This window comes from Triturus cristatus, chromosome 9 (assembly GCF_964204655.1).
Source record: "Triturus cristatus chromosome 9, aTriCri1.1, whole genome shotgun sequence".
NCBI classification, from domain to species: domain Eukaryota; kingdom Metazoa; phylum Chordata; class Amphibia; order Caudata; family Salamandridae; genus Triturus; species Triturus cristatus.
Window position 1 is genome coordinate 156,915,101 of NC_140592.1, and position 22,398 is coordinate 156,937,498.

General features: G+C 41.3%; 1 protein-coding gene across 3 annotated transcripts in view; it reads left to right on the plus strand.

The window, feature by feature from the left end:
- Window positions 1-22,398, plus strand: part of CACNA2D3 (calcium voltage-gated channel auxiliary subunit alpha2delta 3) — a 2,334,275-nt gene that overhangs the window by 1,604,856 nt on the left and 707,021 nt on the right. For all 3 annotated transcript variants that reach the window (XM_085624637.1, XM_085624639.1, XM_085624638.1), the window contains one exon: window positions 4,934-5,017. In XM_085624637.1, coding sequence (XP_085480763.1) covers window positions 4,934-5,017 — 84 coding nt within the window. The remainder of the gene's footprint in view (window positions 1-4,933; window positions 5,018-22,398) is intronic.

Below are 22,398 nucleotides of genomic sequence, written 5' to 3' on the forward strand. Positions count from 1 at the left end.
AGGTGAGAAAATTGCTACTGCCCACAGGAAGCAGCATTTGTTGCTGCTCCCTGCATGCAGGAGCAATGCCCGCTCCTGCTCAAGGCAGGGAGCCGCAGGGACTGCGATTGCATTGACACTCCCCCCATGGCCTCTTTGTAGTTTTGTCATCTTCTCTATGTGAGGATTCATGGTATCACAGATTTCTGGAAGAAGACACTTGAGTAACAATCACATTGCTGAAATTAAGCACACACAAGCTCACTGGAGACATTTCTTTGTAGTCATTACGCAGCTGTAGCACAGAATATGCACTAGACATTTACCCAACGAGGTAGGAAGTACTCGAGTAGGGTAGACATTATGTGCAAAACTGTTGGATAAACGGTAAGGTGAGGTTCCAGCCATGCCCTGATGCTCATTTCACATACATTTACAAGCATTTACAAACATAAACATAGCAAGTGCTCCACATGAAGCTCCAGGACAAATGATCTTAACTTCTTGAGCTTGGCAAAGGCAAAGGCAAAGCAAGTGTGTTTTCCTACTCACTTCCACCTTGAAAAACAATCTGAAATCCTTAATGCAGGTGAATTCATCATTGATCTATCGGAGCACAATCTCTTCTGTAGTGACTGTGATGAGTGGGTTCTTTCTTGTCGTGGCCTGGTGAGAGCAGAGTCCATATTTCTCCCTTTAAATTACTGCAAGTGCAAATATGCAAAATCACATGCAAGCTCCGCTCATTTGGCCTTGCACCATCCACCTTAGTAGTAGGCAAATGTCTTCACACCTTTTCCCAGGTTGATGGAAAGCTTACTTAAGGACCCCCCGAGCGCGTTTTTCCCTCTGATTTTGGTAATGCGTTCAGGATACAGAAAAATATGAGGACATCTCCACCAAATTGAGGAGCACTTGCTTCATATAGTTAGGAGGAAGTACCCTTATTTGGTGGAAATTCATCTCTTTGTAGTCTTGTCGTCTTTTCAGGTTATCACAGATTTCTGGAAAAAGACGCTCAATGAAAAATCACACTGCTGAAATTACATGCACACAAGGACAATGGACTCTGTGCCCATTACGCAGATGTAGCGAGGAATATGCCTAGATATTTACATAAAAAAGGTATCGCTTACTAATTAACCAGTAGAACGTTCTCCATCTGGCTAGATATTTGTTCAAAACTGTGGTGTCTTGTTGGTAAATGGGCAGGTGAGGTTCTGTTCTGGCCCAGGAACTCAGACAGCTACTGAAACAGCCACTCACACACCCATACAGCCACTCTCATATCCACTCACAGACCCACACAGCCACTCACACACCCTGTCACTCACACACCCAGTCACAGACCCACAAAACCACTCAAACACCCACTCACAGACCCATACAGCTACTCACACACCCACATAATCACTCACAGTCCCACTCACAGGCCCATACAGCCATTCACACACCAACTTACGGACCCATACGGCCACTTACACACCCACTCACAGACAAACAGAGCCACTCACAAACCTACTCACACTCCCAAACAGGTACTCACACACCCACTGACAGACCCATACAGCCACTCACACACCCACAGACAGACCCATACAGCTACTCACATTCCCCCTCACAGACCCATACAGTCACTCACACACCCACTCACTGATCCATACAGCCACTCACACACCTACAAAACCACTCACACACCAATACAGCTACGCACACATCCACTGACAGACCCATACAGCCACTCATACACCCACTCACCGACCTATACAGCCATTCACACACCCACTCTCAAAGGCTACAGATTACAATCAGGATTATTTTTTTTTTTAAACCTTAGAAATTCACTAAAAAACCAATGGCTACGGGGACGTTGTATTAGGAAATAATTGTAACCATAGAAATTCACAAAAAAATCAAAGGTTACAGGGGCATCATAGTTAGGAAATAGTATTAAATAAACCTTAGAAATTCACTGAAAAAAACAAAGGTTAAACTGGGACGTTATAGTTAACCTCAGAATTTATACATACAAAACCATAGAAATTCAGTATTTATAGGTATGTGAGCTAACTATAACTTATGCCCACAATGCACTGCTTATGGCCTCACATATTACATCACTCATGACATGTTCAATGACATCACTGACGACATCTCAAATGACATCACTGATGACATCATCCAGCAAAGTAAACATCATTATGCTTCATTAAATACCATTTAGATTTTTTTAAAGTAAGAAGACACAGGTGAGAGATGTACAGTGCAGAGCTCACTGTTACCTTATCAACTACTACATTCACTTATGACCTAAGAGACAGTTTTCAGTGGATAATCCTGTCTCTTCTGAACCACTACTCGAATCATTAATGACCAAATCAATACGTCTAGCCGCATAGGCAAGTCCATTGCAAACCAAAACAACACCATTCGTGAACTTGGAAAGAAGTCGTGCTGCAAATGTCAGATTTACACAAACCAATTCAAAATACAACCAGTAGCGAGGTATTAATGGACAGGCCACTGTGCAAAACATAACACTTTCAGAAAACATAACACTTTCAGAAAAATAATATACTCAGAATATTTAGCAGAAACAATGTTGGTAAAGCCTGGCTTGATCACATTAGCGGTGTTTTACTTTAATCTAAGGAATATTGGAACTATTGGACTCTGTGGTCATCAGAAGAGAATCCCCACATGCTACGGATAGAATTTAGAACTAAACATGCATTTTCTAGTTGTTTTGTGATAAGTTCCAGAGGATGGATTTTTAATGAAAACAGGCTTGTTAGTCAATACCTGTTAGAAGAATCAAAGAAACCTCCCTGTCATAATAGTGTAAAACCCCAGGGTAACATTTGGTGCCTTTGATTAGTTCTTGTAAAATATGTGTGTTGCTGGCTTCATGGGAGCTGTGTGTTTCTGTAGACTGCGTCATTTGGAGTGCATGTAGCACCAACTGTGTTAAAGTTCACGTCTGTGTTTGGGTGGTGGGGAAGAGTGCCTGCTTATGTGCTGCCATCGTGTCACGATGGAGAGATGAGCCCCTCCCTTACCACCAAGGTGTTGAGCTGGGTCCAGGGCTTCATGGGAGTGGTTTGTTTCTGAAGAAGGGTCGTTTGGAGTGAATGTAGCACACAGTATGTTAAAGTTCACGGCTGTGTTTGGGTGGTGGGGGAGAGTGCCTGCTCATGTGCTGCCATCGTGTCATGATGGAGGGATGAGCCCCTTCCCTACCACCATGCTGTTGAGCTGGGTCCATGGCAGTGACCCCAAGTCTGCCAGTTTTGGAGACAGAGGGCCACAGCTGAAGATGTCTACCTCATAAAATATAACTTATTAAGCTTTTTATCAAATATAAGTACATACAATTCCAGACCATGACGTGTGACTTTGGCTCCAGGCTGCATCTGCAGCAAATGCAACTTTTCCTGCAGATTCTGTGTGGAGGTGTGAAATCTGAGGGGTAAGGGTAGGAGGGTGAGTGCTGACGGGAGGAGGGAAGCTGATGGGTGAAAGGAAGAGATGAGGTCTGAGGGGGGACAAGAAAAGGACAAAGACCGGGGAGGGGTTAGGACTAGGGAAGACAGAAAAAGGGGATGGGGCAGGGAGTGGTGGGGTGAGGAGAGGAAAAGATGGGGAGGCCTCGGTGAAAGGATATGAAGAGGAGGGGTAATGGAGGATAATAAGGATGGGGAGTTGGACTACACAATGAAGGAACAAGGGTACAAGAAAGGACAGGTGAGTGGAGAAAGCAGAGAAAGGTTGAGAAAAGATAATAGATACATTGTCTATGGGAGGATGGAGGACCAAGAGGAGACAAATAACGTAGAAGAAGAAGGGGGGCAAGAAAGAAAAAAATTAGAGAGGGGTGAATGAACATCAGGGGAGGAGGGGTAAAGGATTGGATAACGGCTCGTGAGAAATTCCAGACACAGAGGTGTGGATTTATATTGCCTCCCAGGGTGATTTTGGGTTAAAGGTTTTATGCAGAGTGGTCCCCATGGCTAAAATGCCAGACGAAGTCTGCGATCTGGAGTGACTACCTTGAGTGGGGAGGTGGGCTGTGGATCAATAAATTACCCCTTCTCTGTACTACTGTGTCTGATTTAAGATAACTGGTATTGGTGTACTTTAAACCCGATACTTTAATTAATTTTCTCCTGCATTACATTTTTCAAAAGACTTATTGAATAAAGCACAGTAACCCAATGTGTCTAAGTCAGATCTTTCTAATATTCAGTAGAGGGCAGAATCGCCCATGTTATCATTACCAGGCTGAACACATACTAGCCGTGTGCTACGGAGCTAAAATGAGGCTTACAGTGAAACGCACACGCCTACGATTTAAATGTTGACTTACCTTTACTGTTATTGTCTTTTAGAATAAAAAATGTTCTTTTCATTTAAACAAACAGCACACCGATTTCCCTAGGATCACCTAATCTTATTTAAAGTGTAAATTTACTGTTGATAAGATTAAAGGAGAAATAACTTCCTGTGTTGCTGATGCTGCCAAGTTGGAGGATTTAACGTGAACTTTGAAAGGGAACAATTTTGGTGGCTGCCGTGATGAAAGATGTGTCGAAGGCAGAACTTCTCAAGTAGCCGAGCTAACTACAAAAATATGGCTAACACAAATAAGCCTTTCAATGTGTTTATATATTTTCTCGTTCCACGGTTTAGAAACTGTTTTCGCTTTAATGTTTTGCATGGAAGCTCTCTTTTAGTCATCACAGGGTTTTGAAATGTTGAAAGAAAAAACACTTTTTAATGAACTGTGCTCTGGAGAGTTGCCTGAGGGTGATAGGTTTTTGAAGGTTGCTCTCAGTAGAATCTAATTGTGACACGGAACAGCTTGCGCCTGAAACTCACTTCTCCTCGTATATATTTTTATTTATACTTTATATATGTATTTATATATTTATTGATCATTCATTTCCACCAACAGTATGAAGAAGGGAAGAAACGAAGAAAACCAAACTATAGCAGCGTTGACCTTTCAGAAGTGGAGTGGGAAGACAGAGATGATGTGGTGAGTGTCAGAAATATATCATATATATATATATAAATTGACGCTGTGATGTAAAAAAGGTGACGGATGAAAAGAAATCAAAAGGGCCTACCTGAGTTATTAACGTTAGGCAGCCAAAAGCCCGCTAAACAGGTGCAGAGAAAGCCAGGAAGCAGACCTCTAGGAACCCACTCTGACAAAGACCACATGAGGACAAAGGGAGGTGGAAGGCATGCAGAAAATGCATGAGTTTGCCACACTCATGTAGGCACATACATCAACCATTTTTGCGAGCGCAAACGGTGCGAGTCGCAAAACTCCTATTGGTACTCGCAAATTGCGCATGCAATCTCCCATTCATTCCTATGGGCCTGTAGGCCTATAGGAATGAATGGGAAGGCATGTTTGGGAATCTCTAATTTTATAGCGATTCCTACATAAATAGGCTTTTGCAATTCCTTAATTGCGATTCCTTAATAATCGCAATTAAGGAATCGCAAAAGCCTACATTGATGCATGTGCCTGAAGGTGTAGTTCTCTACTTCATATCTGACCTTGTAGTTAGTTACTGGTCAGTCCTCGCCTGCATATATTCTGAAATGTGTCTTGGTTCATATCAAACAGTCTTGTGATTAATCTTTTCTCTGACCTAACATTATGTTCTTTATTCACTGTGGTTTTCGTAGCATTTTTTTATTATTGGCTTTACATTCTGTGATGCCATAGGCTTGTGGCTATTTCTTTGGATTTTATATGTTGGTCACTGTCACAAGAGGCCCAGTCTAAAAATAGAGAACTAGTTTTGTCCTTAGATGAAGACTGGGACTTTGTTGAGTAGGCCTGGTCGGAGTTTGTTGTGTTCATCTCTGACGAACTCCGCGAAGTGCCACAAATCGCTGCCATGCTCCGTGGAGTTCCGCCTGCAGCGGAGTCTATTAGGTTGCACTGCTTGCACTGATTTTAAGTGTCTGGAGTTCGTTCTGTGCTGTTAATTCAGCATGAGGGGCACTCCTCGTCTCTCCAGATTGCCTTGCTTCTTTCAGCCGCTCGAGTAGACATTCTCCTCAAGAGGCAGCTTCCTCAATTCGAGCAGCAGATTTCTCAGCACACGCGTTCAAAACTTGCAACAACCACCTGCATTGAGAAATCTGGCTGGGAAGAGGTCCAGCATGATTTGTTTTTCGTGAGCACTTGCCAACTTAACGTTGGTGAGCCTCGCAAGAGAAAAACTCTGCTCCACGTCACTTCACAGAGTTTTGCGGAACTTCGCGCGGAGAGCAGAGTGGGCAAAAGTTCACAAACTCCGCCGGCAGGAAACAAAATTCTTTGCTCACCCCTAGTGTGAAGAGAATTTTTGGAAGTTGAAGGAAGAGATTAATTATACTAACAAAAAACAAGGAATATCACCAAAAAGCTAGATGAGCACTTTGAAGAGACATATAGGTTTTAATTAACAGGTTTAACCACATGCAACCATTGCAGGAGAAAGGTAAATGACCGCAATGGACAATTTATTGCCACCAATACAGATCCATCTCAGTCCTCCGCCAGTGTAAAATCAGGCAAACTTTCACTGGGGGTGGAGGGTACAGGGAGACACCATGCACTTAACAGAACTTCTTAAGGATATCTCTGCCGTCTGCATATCATAATCGGTAATGAGCAAACTGGTTGGGCCTGAAGTCCTTATCACAATAAAAACTTTTTTTATTCAGGGTTTTTACAAATGATTTGCTTTTGGGAAGTGCTGTCAAAGCAGACATCGCTATTGCCTGTTTTAGTGGTACTCAGTTTATCAACCTCCGAAGGGTGAAAGGCTGAGCAGGCCCTATCATGCTTCAAACCTGTGACCTACAGACCTGATCTTTATCTCACCAAGCCATCTTGCCAGATTACAAGTCTAAGTATACAATTCTCTACTACCATCTATTGCTATCCTAGATAACAATGTAGTGCAGCTCTGTGACAGATGCGCCTCATAGTCGTAGGTCTTCAATGGATTAGCAATCTGAAGCTCCACATTAGAAACCTTGTGTTTGCCCCATGTCATGAATGAGGCCTGTGGTCTTGAAGTAACAGCTTCCATATCTAGCTCACAAATTCCTTCCTGAAATTTGATCTTTAGACAAATTGCTCTGAGGCTAGAATTACAAAGCCCAGGGATGGGTTTGCAACTCTGTGTTTAGTGTGTTAGGATCCCAATGGCAAGGTGGATAGCAGCTTCCCCCTTTTATCGAAGGATGGTAAATCCCTTTTGTTAGACCTGTCAGCCTTAGGGTGGCTTTCCCCCAAATATTGTGCCTTCATTCCTCCTGTTTTTCTGAATTTTCTTTTGTTGGCTTTAGGACTCACACTTTACCACTGCTAACCAGAGATAAAGTGCGTGTGCTTTTTCCTTTAAGCATGGTGAAATTGGCTTACACCAGATTCACACATTTAATTTGCTTTTAAATCCCTAGTAAAGTGCTACCATATGTACCCACAACCTATAAATTAAATGGTACTAGTGAGCTTGCGGCACTGATTGTGCCACTCACTTAAGTAGCCTTTTAAACCTGACTCAGTCCTGCCATTTTGCCAGTCTTAACACTTCCTTTTTCATACATTTAATTCACGCTTAGGGTGGGCCCTTAACAGCCCGTGGGGCACGGTCCAGTGTATTTCAAAAGGTGATCATGTACTTTACATGTCCTGGTAGTGAAAAACTCTTAGATTTGTTTTTCACCTACTGCAAGACCTACCTCTCCCATAGGATAACATTGAGTTACCTGATTACATTTAATATGTGATAACGTTTTGATTGGGTGTAGGCAGGAATGTCGAGTTTGGTCTCTAAAGAATTGTAATTTAAAGGTGTTTGGACAAAATATCGAAGAAAAAAGTATTGTGAAACAAAAATATTGTGTCCAGAATATCAGGATGGCTAAGGATTGTGGTTTTATGTGGTTTCCTCCTTGTTTGTATGATGATTCCTGCTTCACCCTGTCATTTACGATTCTAATCAATGTAAATGTTTACCTGATGTGCATGCAATGGAAAATGTTATTATACTGTTTGTTGAGCTTTTCAATCAAAAGAGTTACAAAAAAAAAAAAAGAATATCAGGATGGCAAAAATTTCGTCAGGAATATGTTGTTTTTAATATCTTTAAAAATATTTTTGAAAATATTGTTGTGGATAACATTGTTTTTATGTGTTATATTATATGTATTTTATTGGGTTGTGTTTTACTTTAGTTTTGTATTTTTTTTATGTGTTTGGTAAGTAATGTAATTTATTTAGGTAAAATTAGATTCTTTTATTTTTAGACATGTGTGTAATAAATGTTTATGTTATTTTGTTATAGAAGCTCGATGTTGGGTTTATAGGGTATGTGTGGAGAGATTTTTAAAATGCAAACAGGTTAATTTGATTATATGTTACATTTTTATAAATATGATCACCTTTTTTTAAATTTTGAAAATTATATTTTTATTTATTAATATAAGTGACAATTTTAAAAAGTGCTATGTTTTTTAAAAACATGGCTTAATTAATTAGGACATAAATCTATATTTTTGTGTCTTTAAAGTAATTTTGGAAAAACAAATTAAATAGATAAGTTTAAACATTTCTTGAAATAAATAATTTTGAAATTAAATATTTTTATTATTTAATGTAAATATGTATATACGTTTTCTCAATTTCATTATTTCCAAAAATTAAGATGTATAAAATGTTATTTTTACTACACATATATAATTATAAAAGAAATTCATGAATACTTTTGTATATGTTATTTTACTGAAATCATGATTAATATGTATGAAAAATAATGTATTTCTAACAATTCATATTTATATTTTATGTGTATTACGTTTTACAAATAAACAACAGTTTTTTTATTAACAAAAACATTCTTATGTGTTTATTTGTTATAACATATTTAAACCTTGTTATTTTTATAAATATTATGAATAATGTATGCTAATCTTTAACTAATGAAAAATAATTAATAGGTTAATATTTAATGTTATATTTTAATTGGTAATAGTGTGATATATATATTTTTTACATTATTTTACTTTAACTATGACTATGGAGTATGATATGTAACCCCTTTATTGTTCAACACCTTTCTTAAAATGGTTTAGGTTAGGTGAGGAATATTAAGTCTGTCCCCTTTAGTATCCACTGCCTTCCCCAAAATGGCTTAGATTGGAGTGTGAATAGCAAATGTGACCCATTTAGTGTCCACAACCTTCCGCAAAATTGTTTGGTTTGGAAAAGGAATAATACATCTAAGTCCATTAGTGTCAAACACCTTCCCCAATTTGATTTAGATTGGAATGGGAATAGTAAGTCTTTCCCCTTTAATGTCCAACACCTTTACCAAAATAGTGTATATTGGAGCAGAAATAGCAAATGTCACCCCTTTAGCGTCCAACACTTTCCCCAAAATGGTTTAGATTGAAGTGGGAATTGTAATTATAAAGTCTTTATTGCCCAACACCCTCCCCAAAATGGTTTAGATTGGAATAGTAAATGTAACCCCTTTAATGTCCAACACCTTCCCCAAAAATGTTTTAGTTTGGAGTGGAAATAATACATCTAACCTCTCTAGTGCCAACACCTTTGTTAAAGAGGTTTTGTATGAAGTAGCAGTAGTTAGTTTCATAGTACCCAAGATTTTCTGAAAACTAGTCACATAGGAGTTGGTTGTGCACTTTTTAGTATATAATAAACGATAGTAATTTTTATAGCGTTTTTAAATTTGAACTTTACATTTTTTAACATACTTGTGCAACACGTTTTTTATGTTGGAAGGTGCTGCCCTTCATTGCAACAGATGTTGGGGTACTTGCACATTGTAGTTATAGTTTTATTTTTGGGTTTTTGGTAGATTTAGTTGACTTTTTGTAGTTTTATTCATTTATGGTTTGGGCTAGGTTTACGTAATGATAGATTAGATTATATTATTTGCTCTGTGTTGATTAGGGTTAATATATATGCCAAGTTTGAAGTTACTGTTTTTCATGTATGGTTATTGTTTTTTATTTTACAGGTTTTGAAATACAAAGGTGTACTATCAATGAAATCAATTATGGTTTCTAGTAAACCAGTCTATATTACTTTGATTTCTTTTCTTTTTTGGGTTTCCCGAAGCGTTTTGTTAGCACTTGTTTAGGATTTTTATGGTTCTTGAAGAGTTTGGAATGCTTCGATGGATCTATATAGTAATTTTTTATTTTTGCATTTTTGGGGGCTTTTTCAAATGTATTTTTCCATTTTTTGTGGATTGTACTTTTTGAGCAACATGGATATGGAGGAGGATCTACAGCAACATAACAGTAATTTATATGTAGGTTCTTTGTTCTGGGTGGGAAATATTATATTTTATGAATTATGTGAATTGTATGGGATTGCTACTTGTTAAATTATTTTGTATGTGTTGTAAATAATTTAAAAGTAAATTTAGTTATGATTGGAGGTTTGTGGCTAGTGAGATTAATGTTTTTATATCATTAATATACATATTATTTTTATTTATGTTTCTTATTTGAAATTTGTTTTTATATATTTTTAGGAGATGTATACAAATATTGTGTTTAATTTTTATTTACAAATTATTTTGTTATGCTGCTTTGGATTATGTTTTTGATTTATTCGGCCTTCTACAGGTTATTACATATTTTATAAAAGGGTTTAGGCTATTGATTGAAAGTTGTGTACTCCTTTGTTGTTAAGAGGTTTTCTTTACATTGTTGCATGTCATATATTCTATTGGTTTATTTGCTAATTTTAGGTTTAATTTGGGTTTCTGATTGTTCCATTTTTAGTGGTTGGTAGTTTGATTCTTTTTGTAGGGCTTCCATACTTTACCTTTCAAATCTACACTTTTAGCACCCTTCTTCATGGCTCATCACAGCTAACAACATCTGAATAAGATCTCCGGCAAAGAGCACCCTCAAGGGGCCCGTTGGGCATTGCAGCGCCAGCCCAACGTGGAGCTGCCCAATGATGAAACATGCCACCCAACTGGGTGGGTGAGGTCTCTTGCTTCTTTTTAATCATATTCCGGCAACCTTAATTGACTTGGATATGATACGTACGGGATCTCCCATTTTTGTTTCTTCTAAGGAACTGCATACTCTTTCTATGTTGACTTTTAGAAAGTTTACATTTTCTTTCTAACAATTTGGTGCTTGCACCCGTTTCTTGGATCTCATGACTAGGTGTAGTTGGCCTTTGTGTATTCCTCTTTGATTGTATCACAAAGGTGGACTGGTGCTGGCAGGGTAGGCCAGATCTAGCAGTTTGAGGTGGTAGAGCTGCAACCTACCACACTTGCATCTCAAATGGGCTGCCTCATCACACTCACAAAATATTTCCTACTAGTCTATTACGACCACAGACAATTTAGGGCCAGGGCAGAGTGGAAGGAAATTCCTTCTTCTTCCACTTCAAATCTGGCACAAGTTATACATATAGCACCCGCAGACCTTACTCTTCAGTGTATCTTTAGCGACCCCATTTCCTTCGCAAAACATTCATACATATCGATACAATTCGGTCTTAGAAAGGGACGCCCTAAACACGACCCCTCCAAATACTGAATCGCATAACCCAATTTGCGATTCGTACCAGGTTACTGAATCGCAATTTGGGTTTGATGTATGTGAAAAGCCATTATTGCAAATGGGCCTATTCTGTGACTCTGCCCGTTTGCAAACTCAAAAAGGCTTCATGCGTGTGGTCCATAAAGTGTCATTCTTAGCGGGCCTAACCTGGTCCCGGTATTAGGCCCATGATCCATTGCAGTTGGCTTGAACTTGTGACTTTGTTCCAGTCTGGGGCGACCAAATAATCACAGTTGGTGCTTTGTGCTTTTAAGCACTATTTTTACCTTAATCTTTAATATTGCTATCTTCATTTCTACTGATTGGACTTTTGCCATTTTAGTATCAAATAGTTGATTACTTTCTACTATTTTTCTAAATTTGTGTGAGGTTTTTCTTGTGTTGTGTTTTTACATTATTAGGGCCTTGTTACGATGTTGGTTGGAAACGTTCCCCTCGACACGTCTCGGATTTGGCATCCGACGGACTTGCGGTCGGCGGTACACACCTGACCGATTACGATGCTTCTGAACACCGTTCAGAATGACTCCCATTAACTCCTATGGGAGCCTGTGTTCCGACCAACAACACAGGCTCCTATGGGGAAAAGGGGTGTCTGCGGAGAACCTTGCACCTTGTGGCGGGCACCCCATGGTGCCTGCCACACTGTGCCTGGTCTTACAGGGCAGTACCTTGGGTACCCCCGCGGCCTCCAACCGGAGGCCTCAGGATGAAGGGAGACCTGCTAGGGGCCCCCAAAGTCAGTTTCCAACAGCCTTTTCCAGTCAGACAGACCGAGTCGGAAAGGCTGGCAGAATCTGACATCTTAATTGGTCGGTCGGAAACGCTGTCCGTAGAGCCGTACGAGCCGCCTCCGACCGACTTGGATTCTCCGATTGCTAGTCGGGACCGATTCGGAATGACTGAATGGTTCCCCTTCCGACCGCGAGCATCGTAATCGGTTGGGCGGATTGGATTCCGACCTACTCGAGCGGATGGGTTCTGACTCTGTCTAGGGGAATCCGACTGTCGGTTGGAGGCTTTTCGACCGACATCGTAATGAGGTCCTTAGTGTTCGAAATAGTTTACACATTGCCTCTAAGTTAAGCCTTTCTACTTTGTACCAAGCTACCAGAGGGCTAAGCACAGGTTGATTTTGTCTTATATTGGCCACCCTGACAGGGACTGTCGCTTTTGCTTGAGAAGGGCTCACATCTCCCTCAACCAACAACCCAATTTCTCACATCTATGTAGCCTATCCCAATTTAACCCCTCTGAGTTGCCATTTAGCATAGGTAAATGTGAGGTTGTAGTCTTACTATAATTATCAGAAAGGAGGAGTAGTTCCTCTGTCAGACAGACACATATAGTTGCACTATTTAGCCAGAGTATGTGTCGTTGGAAGATCTGTAGTTCACATCGTAATGCCCTCACACACCTGTTGGGATGTCATGCTTCATCTTTGGGTGCTCCTCGTCAGGCCGGCGCAACAATGCCTGACGGGCCTGGTGGCTGCTTTAGCGGTGATCTTTCGATCTGAGAATGCCGTAAATGATGAGTGCAAGTGGGCAGTTTGAGTGGTGAGTTCTAGTGTGTAAAAAGTGACTTAAAATAGACTCTGGAACCCAGAGGCAATCAATTTAATCAGATATGGGCCCCAGGACTAGGTAAAAACAGTGGTGCTATCTTATGGTCCTTAGGTACCAGGACAGCGCTAGTATCATGCGGTCAAAATGTTTCATGCTATCTAAGACCAATCGTAGGGCGGCACTTCTTCAGGATCTTAACAATCAGTGCAGCCTCCTGATGGGGCAGGTAGTCTACCCGCTGCTTGAGGACAACCTAGTTATGTATGCTGGTATCCCCTGCTTGGGAGCTGGTGAAATACCACCTCAAATTGAGTTGTCCGATTCTTCATAGGAGCACTGGAGGGTCCCAATCACAGTGGGGGACACTTGGTTATTCGATCGGACACTGCTGTCTCACCTACCCTGCTCCATCCAGCCTGAAAGTCTTACTGTGTTTCCCCATAGAAGCTGTATTGGTATTGGGAACTAAGGTTCTTCCATTGTTGAGTGAGTGAAAATGGGCTGGGCAGTGGTTGGACTGGTCCCAGCACCCCTTATCAGCACATAAAATGGAAGTGGGACCTTCCAACTTACCAGTTTTGAACATTCATCAGAAATTGAATGGGGAGTGCCCCAAGGCCTTTGATGTTTGAATATATTGTCCACAGATCTTTCTCCTGTTTGTAAGCAGAAAAGCGAGACTTTAAAGAACACTGCACCACAATTCCTTAACCATGACAGACCAGCTACCTCTCCTATCAGCCATTGACCTAATGGTTTAATTTGACCCTGCATATCGCTCCACTGACTTTTGGCTATGTTTGCGATATATATATTCCATATAAATACATACATAAATAGATAAAGGGCATACCCAACAAACATGTTCTGTGACAGTAGTAGATTTTAGGAGAGTGTGTTTTGATATTCTCAGAAGGTGCAGAACACAAACAGTAATAAAGTGAAACACAACACAAGAAAAATCCCAAAACACTAGAAATCTAGATAACATTTTAATAAATAAAATGATACCGCAACAACAACAATCCAATTAGTAGAAAAGGATTTATTGAATTTTAAATGTTTAGGCAAAAATAGTGTCAAAAGGTACAGACCACAAACTGTGGGTATATGGGCACACTGGAACAGGAGAAAGTCACAAGTTGAGGCCAACCATGATGGATCACAGGCCGGGTATATACTGAGTTTAGCCTGCTGGGAATTGTGCCCTTTGGTCTTGTTGTGAGGTCTGTACAGTGGTGCTTTGTGAGGCTTTGCATCGCTCTGTGTTGGTTCCAATGAAGCTTTGTGTGTGTGCTCCAGGCGAGGCCCTTTGAAATGTAAGAGACAGCCACCGTCATGGGATCCTGGGTGCTGGCAGAAGGTACTGTAAGTTGGGACAAGAAAATGCCAACCTTCTAAAAGTGACGTTTTCAGATTTGTAGCTTAAAATCCAACTTCACCACTAAGGAGGACTTTGGATTCCAATTCATTTGAGTATAATCAGCCTATCTCTATCTGCTGCCAGTCTGAAGTTAGCACTTATTAAATGTAATAAATCAACCCACTGTTACTCAATGGGAGAGATAGCCTTACAGCAGTGAAAAACTAGTATTTTACTACCAGGACATATAAAATGTAAACCCATTTATCCTGCTTTTTAAATACCATGCAAACTGCCCTTTGAGCTCCTAGGGCCTAGCTTATGTTTAGGCTTGGCAAAAAGGTTTATTCTGCAAAATCAAAATAGAAGTTTAAAACTGCACTACAAGTTGCTGGACTGAGATATGCTTTACTTTGCTACTTTAGTGGGTAGCACAATGAGTGCTGCAGCCCACTAGCAGCATTTAATTTACAGGCCCTAGGTACATGTAGTACCATTCACTAGAGACCTATAGGTAAATTACATGTGCCAATTAGGTGTAGGCTAATTATACAGGGCCTCATTTATGAAAAGTGTTGCATCACTGGTTGAAACCATTGCATACTCCTTGCGACACCATGGATGTGTCGTATTTACAGTACAGTGATCCTTGTCGCAATGATTGACCAGATACGTCAGAATCCTGATGTATCTGGTGGCGTAGTAATGACACATTGTTGGAGTGTGTCGCAAAACGGACTCAACTCCAGCAGTGTGTCATTACACATAGGCGAGTCCCATATAAAAGGGCCTGCATCAGGTCTTACGCCTCCTGTGCAGTTGTAAGGATTTGACACACTGAACTCGTAGAAGTGGCATAGTAAAATCACATAGATTTCACTGCACCCTTTTTAGAGTCTTTTTACAGCAAAACACCCACCCTGAATACATCATACCTGACGCAGGTATAATGTAGTGCAGGCGTTTACAAAGTGATGCATCTGCCTAGATTTGTCATTTTGCAAATAAGGCGCAGTGTGGCGCATTGTTTACGCTGATGCAGCATCACAAAAAAGTGACGCAACGTCAGTGTAAGGCCTCATAAATAAGGCCCACAATGTTTAGGGGAGAAAGCACTAGCATTTTACCCCTGGTTAGCAGAGGTAAAGTGTCCAGAGTCCTAAAGTCAAATAAAAACAAGTTTGGCAGAACACAACTGATGAAGGCAAAAAGTCTGGGGGTATGCCACGCCAAGGTTATCATGTCTTAACACACCAGGATTATGCTGCTCCAGTAGCCCCATGATTCCTTACCAGCCTACAGCTTTACCAGCCCCCAACTCTACCATACTCTTCTGTCCAGTATGCTCTCGTCTGCTTCCATCTTTCTGCTGTTCGTCTGCCCAACAAATCTAGAGTCTCACAACTACCACCCACATTACTGTAGCATAACCCCCTGTGGTCCTACCAGCGCAAAATTTCTCTATCAGACCTTTACTATTCTTTCATTGCTAGTGATATATGTTCCCTGTCGCTCTAACTGCCACAGCACTACCACCCCTCCCAAGCTATCAGTCCTGATACTCTTCACAAGATTGTTCCAGCCCTGCCTTCATTGGGCTATGGTACCTATCCCCAGCCCTTTGCTGATTATGTAAGCCTAGAAGTTATACAGGATCCCTTGCAGCTCTACAAGCTCTCTGTTGCTCTACCAGTCATCTGCTACTATTCCAATGGAACCAGCTATAAAGCAATTGCCCTTGCTCTATCCTAATATGTATATTCTGCCAGACCCCAGTATTTGAGCACTGTTGTTCTACCACCATTCCGGAGTCTTCTCCTTCCTATATAGTGCTCAACTAGCTGCTTCTGTTCCACAAGCACTCTGCTACTCTACCAATGCCATAATGCTTTAGCAACATACAGTCCTGCCTGACCTGCTGCTTTACAACTGTCTGTTGCTCAACCAGCCCCAGTTCTACCAAATCCCAGCTCCCACTTTCTGTTCCAATAACATAACCCCAACGCATTATCACCAGCCCCTTCTGCTCCACCACTGACAGCTATATATGCCTTCTCTTCTACTACCAGCCCCAGCTCCACATCTCCCAACATACCAACAGGTATGTTGTACTCTCCAGTTTTTTATACTCCTACTATGCAGATCATCTCCTTTCTGAACACTCTGTTGCTATATGGAACCTTACCTGCTGTGCCATCCACTATTTCTCTCCAATACACTAACATCTTCCTGCTGCTCTTTCAAGCTCCTGCAGCTCCAGTAGGCCCAATCCCTTGCTTGCTACATTACTTCTCTGCTCTAGTGGTCAAAGTGCATGAAAGGTATGGGAACTGTGATCCTGAGTGCAATAGTGGCAGGGTCAGTGAACGTGGAGGAGGGATTATATAAATCGGGTAATATAACCCAATATTCTGTAACTGTTTTGTTGGTCTTTTATCTGCAGGTAATTGCATATAAAATAATGCACACCTTAAATGAAAAATAAATGGAAGTTAAACTAATCAGCAAGAGATGCACTGTTTTATGTTTTGAAACTCTATTGGTTAATGTGATCACAGCACATGCCTGTGTGCGTAACAAGGAGCCACATACTTGAATTCTGGTTGGTGCAGTGGGATATAGCAACTTGTGTGTTTTTAGTGTTATGAGGTCCCAGATAGGCTACCACAAAATGCACAAAAGGATTTAGGTTTAAGATTTTAAAAAATTGTTTCTAAAATATAGATTTTAGTAATATGAAAGCTCTACCTAGTGCAAACAATTTTTAGAACTATCCATTAAAAGCACACACTTCACAGCTCAGTTGGTAATCTTACGATGCTTATCAAAAGTAATAGGAGCGTGATTATGAGTTTGGTGGTCCATCGGACCGCCAAACTCACAGTGGGGGTGTGGTGGTGGTTGGGGACTGCCACACCAGTGGTCTGACCGCTGTATTATGTGTTCAGCAGTTGCAACTAAATGGGATCGCTGCAACTGCCAGTGGTCTGGGGAGGCAATATGATTGACGGTGCCACTGCGGCACTGCCAAGCATATTATGACTTTCTCTACTGCCAGCCTTTTCATTGTGGTGAGCCCACCATGATAACGCTGGCAGTGAGTAAACAAAGGGGGCTCTACAGGGCCCCTTGTTGCCCCTGTGCATTGGCGATCCTGCGGCTGTGCAGTACTGAAGTTCACATATGAGCCTTTAAACTGCACCACTACAAAGCCGTCACACTGCCCGTCCGCCGGACCACAAAATAACTTGTAATCAGGCGGGCGCCGGAGAGGTTTGGGAGTGTGGGAGCAGGGCGGTGGAGTGGTGGCCTGTTCCCACACCACCAGATTCGTAATCAGGCCCTAAATCTTTGTCATCATGAAGCTTCAAGTGACTCCATCAATTAAAGCAATATCGACTTCCAAGCACCCCACACATGTGCATATTGTGCACATTTACATTTCTTTCAAGTAGCAGTCACCCTGGCAATAAGGCTAGTTTCTCTTTAAGTTATCTGTCCTCCCTCTGCTTCACAGCGCAGGAGACTCCCTCCTCTCCACTTCAGCTGAGACATCTCAAATGTCAGTATTTACAGGCCCAGGACGGTTGTCGTTTGCCATAAAGTTAGAGAACTGTTTTTGTCAAATTTAAATATATGGGCACATCTTGCCCTTTAGATCCAGCCCACTTCGACCTCTGCTCTGCCTTACCATCAGTCTGCTGGTTTCCCAAACCTCTGCTGTTCACTCAGTCCCTAGCTGCTCATCCAGTTCCCTGCTGCCCAAACAAACACACCTCCTGCCAGCCGTGTCAGCTCAGCTGCTGCTCAACAGGCTCAAGCTTTATCTTGTCTGCTCCCACACAAAGAGCTGCCTCCGGCACTACCAGCTCGACCAGCCCCTCTATTTGTCAACATTGCCATCTAGGTTCCCTGATACAGCTTGGATAGCAGGCAAGCCGTAGGTTAAAATGCTGCATTGTCTGCATTATCTAAAGAATTATTTGATAAAGTTGAGTGGGTGGGACCTAAATAGGTTTGGCTCATGCAGTTGTTGGAGTTTGCTAAAGGATCGGGTTCAAAGATGATGGCCAAATATGCCTGCACTTCAGAGAGACAGTCATCTTTGCAACAGCGCTTATAGTCCAATACTCCTCTGTAGGGCAGACAGACAACCACTGTCAACTGTTTCTTAGCTACATTTTATTTAGGATCTTCACAAACAGTACAATATACATTTCACAAGGTAGTGGGTGGATGACAAATGACGGTTAAGTCGTGATTGCTGTATACAAAGTGCATCCATATGTATTATGATGGCGCATAAAATATTGTTTTGATTCCAAATCTGCAAAGTAATAGTGTTAAAAAAATGTGTAGGCATCTTCAAGGCTTCGCAGCCCAGTTTCGTCCAATGTGGGTTATGTTTCGAGATTTTTCTATGAAATCTAGCATTTGTAGGGTGGCTCGCTGAATAACTACATGCAGTAAATGAAACTAAATCACGAGGAAGACATGTGGAGTATGCATGTACATTAGGATGTAGACTTCTAACGAGGCCCAGCCCTCCAAACCTCTAAACCACAAATGCTGAAATGGGAAAACATGTCCACAATTGACAACCACAGTCTGTGTTGGTAAAATAAATCACAAGTAAAATAAACATTTTATTTTATGCATGCCTAGGGCTAGAATTATTCTTTCACGTCCACTGAGTGAAGAGCAAGAATGTTAACTGGCATCTAGATTTACAGAGCTTAAATTAAGTTTAGGGAGTGGTAAACATTAGAGTGCTGGGCGCAGTTGGGAGGCCTTGCCTCAATGTTCTGAAAAAACAGTGCCCACAAAAGCCAAAAATTCCTTAAAAATCAGCAGAATGTTCTGGAATGCAACACTTGCTCCAGCTCAGAAGACGGTCTTCCAGGTGGACATTGGCATCTTCAGATTTGAACACCTGTATGCTGTCTGCAGGCCTTTCTGCATATATTGTGGGTGGAAGTGGGAGTAATAAATGATGTCTCTGCAGTGCGTATCCTATCCAAATCTGATAAAGGTTTATGCTGAAAGAATTTCTAGACCCGAATGACCTTGAAATAATGAGGATTTCAATATCTACTTTAGGCCGTGTTTTCTTAAATTAAATAGTCTCAAGTTATTGTTGTTTCTCGAATTGAAAAAGACATTGTCGTGCAAAAACGAGTCAGACAAAATCATATACAAAATCAGATTTTGTCAAAAATATTGAATGCACAGTGCTCTAAATAAATACTGCGAATAAATTGTGGCAAAATAACAAAGATAAAATAAAAATTATTGAATTGGTGGATAGAGGGGACTTTGTCTAAAAATGCTGCTTTTTGCCAAAGCCGATTTGTTAATAATCATTTTTTAATGCACTTGATACCAAAAACCTGTGTGTGATTTAATACCAAACCTTTTTGTGTTTGTATGTGCGTGAACAATTTGATGGTTCGCACAATTTCCGCAATGGAATTGAAAGTATTCAGTAGGAGTCGCAATTCTCTGGGATAAGGATAGGAGACGTGAAAAGAAGGTCACAATAGACGTAATCCATTGGTCCCTGTCAAATAGTACTAGTGATGGAAGATCCAGGCAATCGTTGTCAAGGCAGCTAACGAAACAAGCAATTGCAATGCAATAGGTCTCGCATTCACGCGAGTTTGAGCTATTGGCATGTAAGTGACAATGCCTTTTATTTATGTTTTGGTTTTTAAAACATATATATAAGGCATTGTCGTGCAAATGCTTGTTTTTTCCTGCTGTGCTGCTGCCATAAACACTGGGGAGCTGAAGACAGTGACCCACAACTGCCAAACCCGGCCCCCGATGGCTCCAGACTCCAGGAAATTCCCAGTGTCAGAAATGGCCAATTCGACCTCGTTTACAATCCGCACACATATAGATAGTCCCTCATGGTTGCGTGTGGTCTGTGCAATGGTGGAAAGTTATTGTCACAATCAATGGGAGCAGTCCTGGCAACTCCCTCCCTCCATTCTCTGAACAGATCTGTGAAAGAAGCTTGCAATACCCAAAGGGTGAAAATGGCGGGGAGAGAAATAACAGAAGCTGAATGAGGTACGTTATGGCGTAACATTCCATGGATAGTATGAAGTGTCCAGAACAGATAAACCTGGTACAAGAAAATGTATAACTGGTGTATGACTCCTCACAAACTTAATAACATGTACCCACACTAAGAGGTTAAGTGTTGGAGGAGATGTGGGATGTAGGGTGACCTGTTGCATGCATTATGGACATGTTGGGAACTAAAAATGTATTCTGGAACGAGGTTGTAAGCCGTATTAAAAAGGGAAAAAAAATCTGATTCCCAGTGATCCCATAATTACAGTCTTTGGAATATGCTCACACGACTTGGAGTGCCCAACAACAACTGACTGGACACTCATATTCCCAGTGCTTAATTTGTGAACAAATAAGTGCTGGGACCCTCGTCAGGAGGTCACCGCAGCTGACACCAGCTCACTGCTCCTACAAGTGTGACAATTCAGATTATTCCACGCCCCCAAGGATACATGAATGGCTTGGAAGTCAGGTAATAGCCATTTAAGTTATATTGAATTAATAACCAACTGTTGTTGTGCTTGTCTCCATACTAGACAACCAGCGCCACCATGTGACAGACTGTCATAGGTGCCGGTGTTTACATTTTCGTGCCAGTGCCGCGCACCGGACACCACCGCCTCAAATTCAGCACTGCATATCCCACATTACTAGCAATCAAACAAGAAATAGGACTGAACCAGAAATGAGACAGATGTTATGCCGTCTGGAAACATCTTATTGAGCATTTACAAAATGAAAACCCAGGTACGTCATGTGCAAGGGAGTTAAGGCAACCAACTTAATATTGGCAGCCATGTCCTACAGCAAATAAATAAGACTGCGAAGAAATGTGCTCCTCATAACAGGGTAAATCCTCACAAGGACAGTATGCAATAACCAATACCTTGAAAATTCGGTATGATTGATTGTGAAGCTGGATCCGGCTAAAGGAGCGGCAGGGAATAAGGGGGGGTTATCAGTTGTGCAATGACCTACTGTTAGTCAGTACAGAGAATAATGAATGATTCTGTGCAAGTATTATTTCATGGAAAAATAAACAAATGCCTGTTGGCAAGAATAGCAATACACTGTTGCCAATTAGTTGCATAAACAACTTTAATGGCAATAAAACCATCAATTCCTGCTAAAAAATGTTTTTAAGAAGAACAATAACAACAGGTATGAACTAAAGTTATAGACCACCCATGTTGCAAAGTGTAGCCATAAGACTAAGTGAAAGCTTCCTGTATGTCATCAGTGGCTGGATAAACTTTCAAACACCACAGAAACATGGCCAAATAAAGTTTTTAGTGTCTACTGTGACACACACCAACCGGGAAAAAGAGATCAGGCAAACAGAATAGGGGTGCGAGGCATGCATAAAAAAGGAATTTTTCTCATGTGTCTTCCAGTAAGGGGACCGAGACAGGCCAATTTGTTTGCCTGCACATGGCACACATTCCAGTATGATGTGCGGTATTTGGGGAGGTATCGTGCCAGGCGAGTCACACAGCACATATTAGCAGAGGCTTTGTAATTTGCATGTGTGTTTTGCTAAAACATATTGAAGTACCCACTTGAGTGGCGCGGTTCACCCCCCCCCCATTGGAATATTTCCCCGCCAAGGTCTTCTGGCAAGGCTTGCTTTGCCTGTTGAAAACTGCCTGCTTGTTTGCCCTTGCAGTCATATCACCTGACGTCAACTGACCAGGCTGTACAAGGGGACATGGAAGCACACAGCTAGGCCCGAGGAAGGCAGAAAGAATCTGCGGGCGCCATGAACTCTCT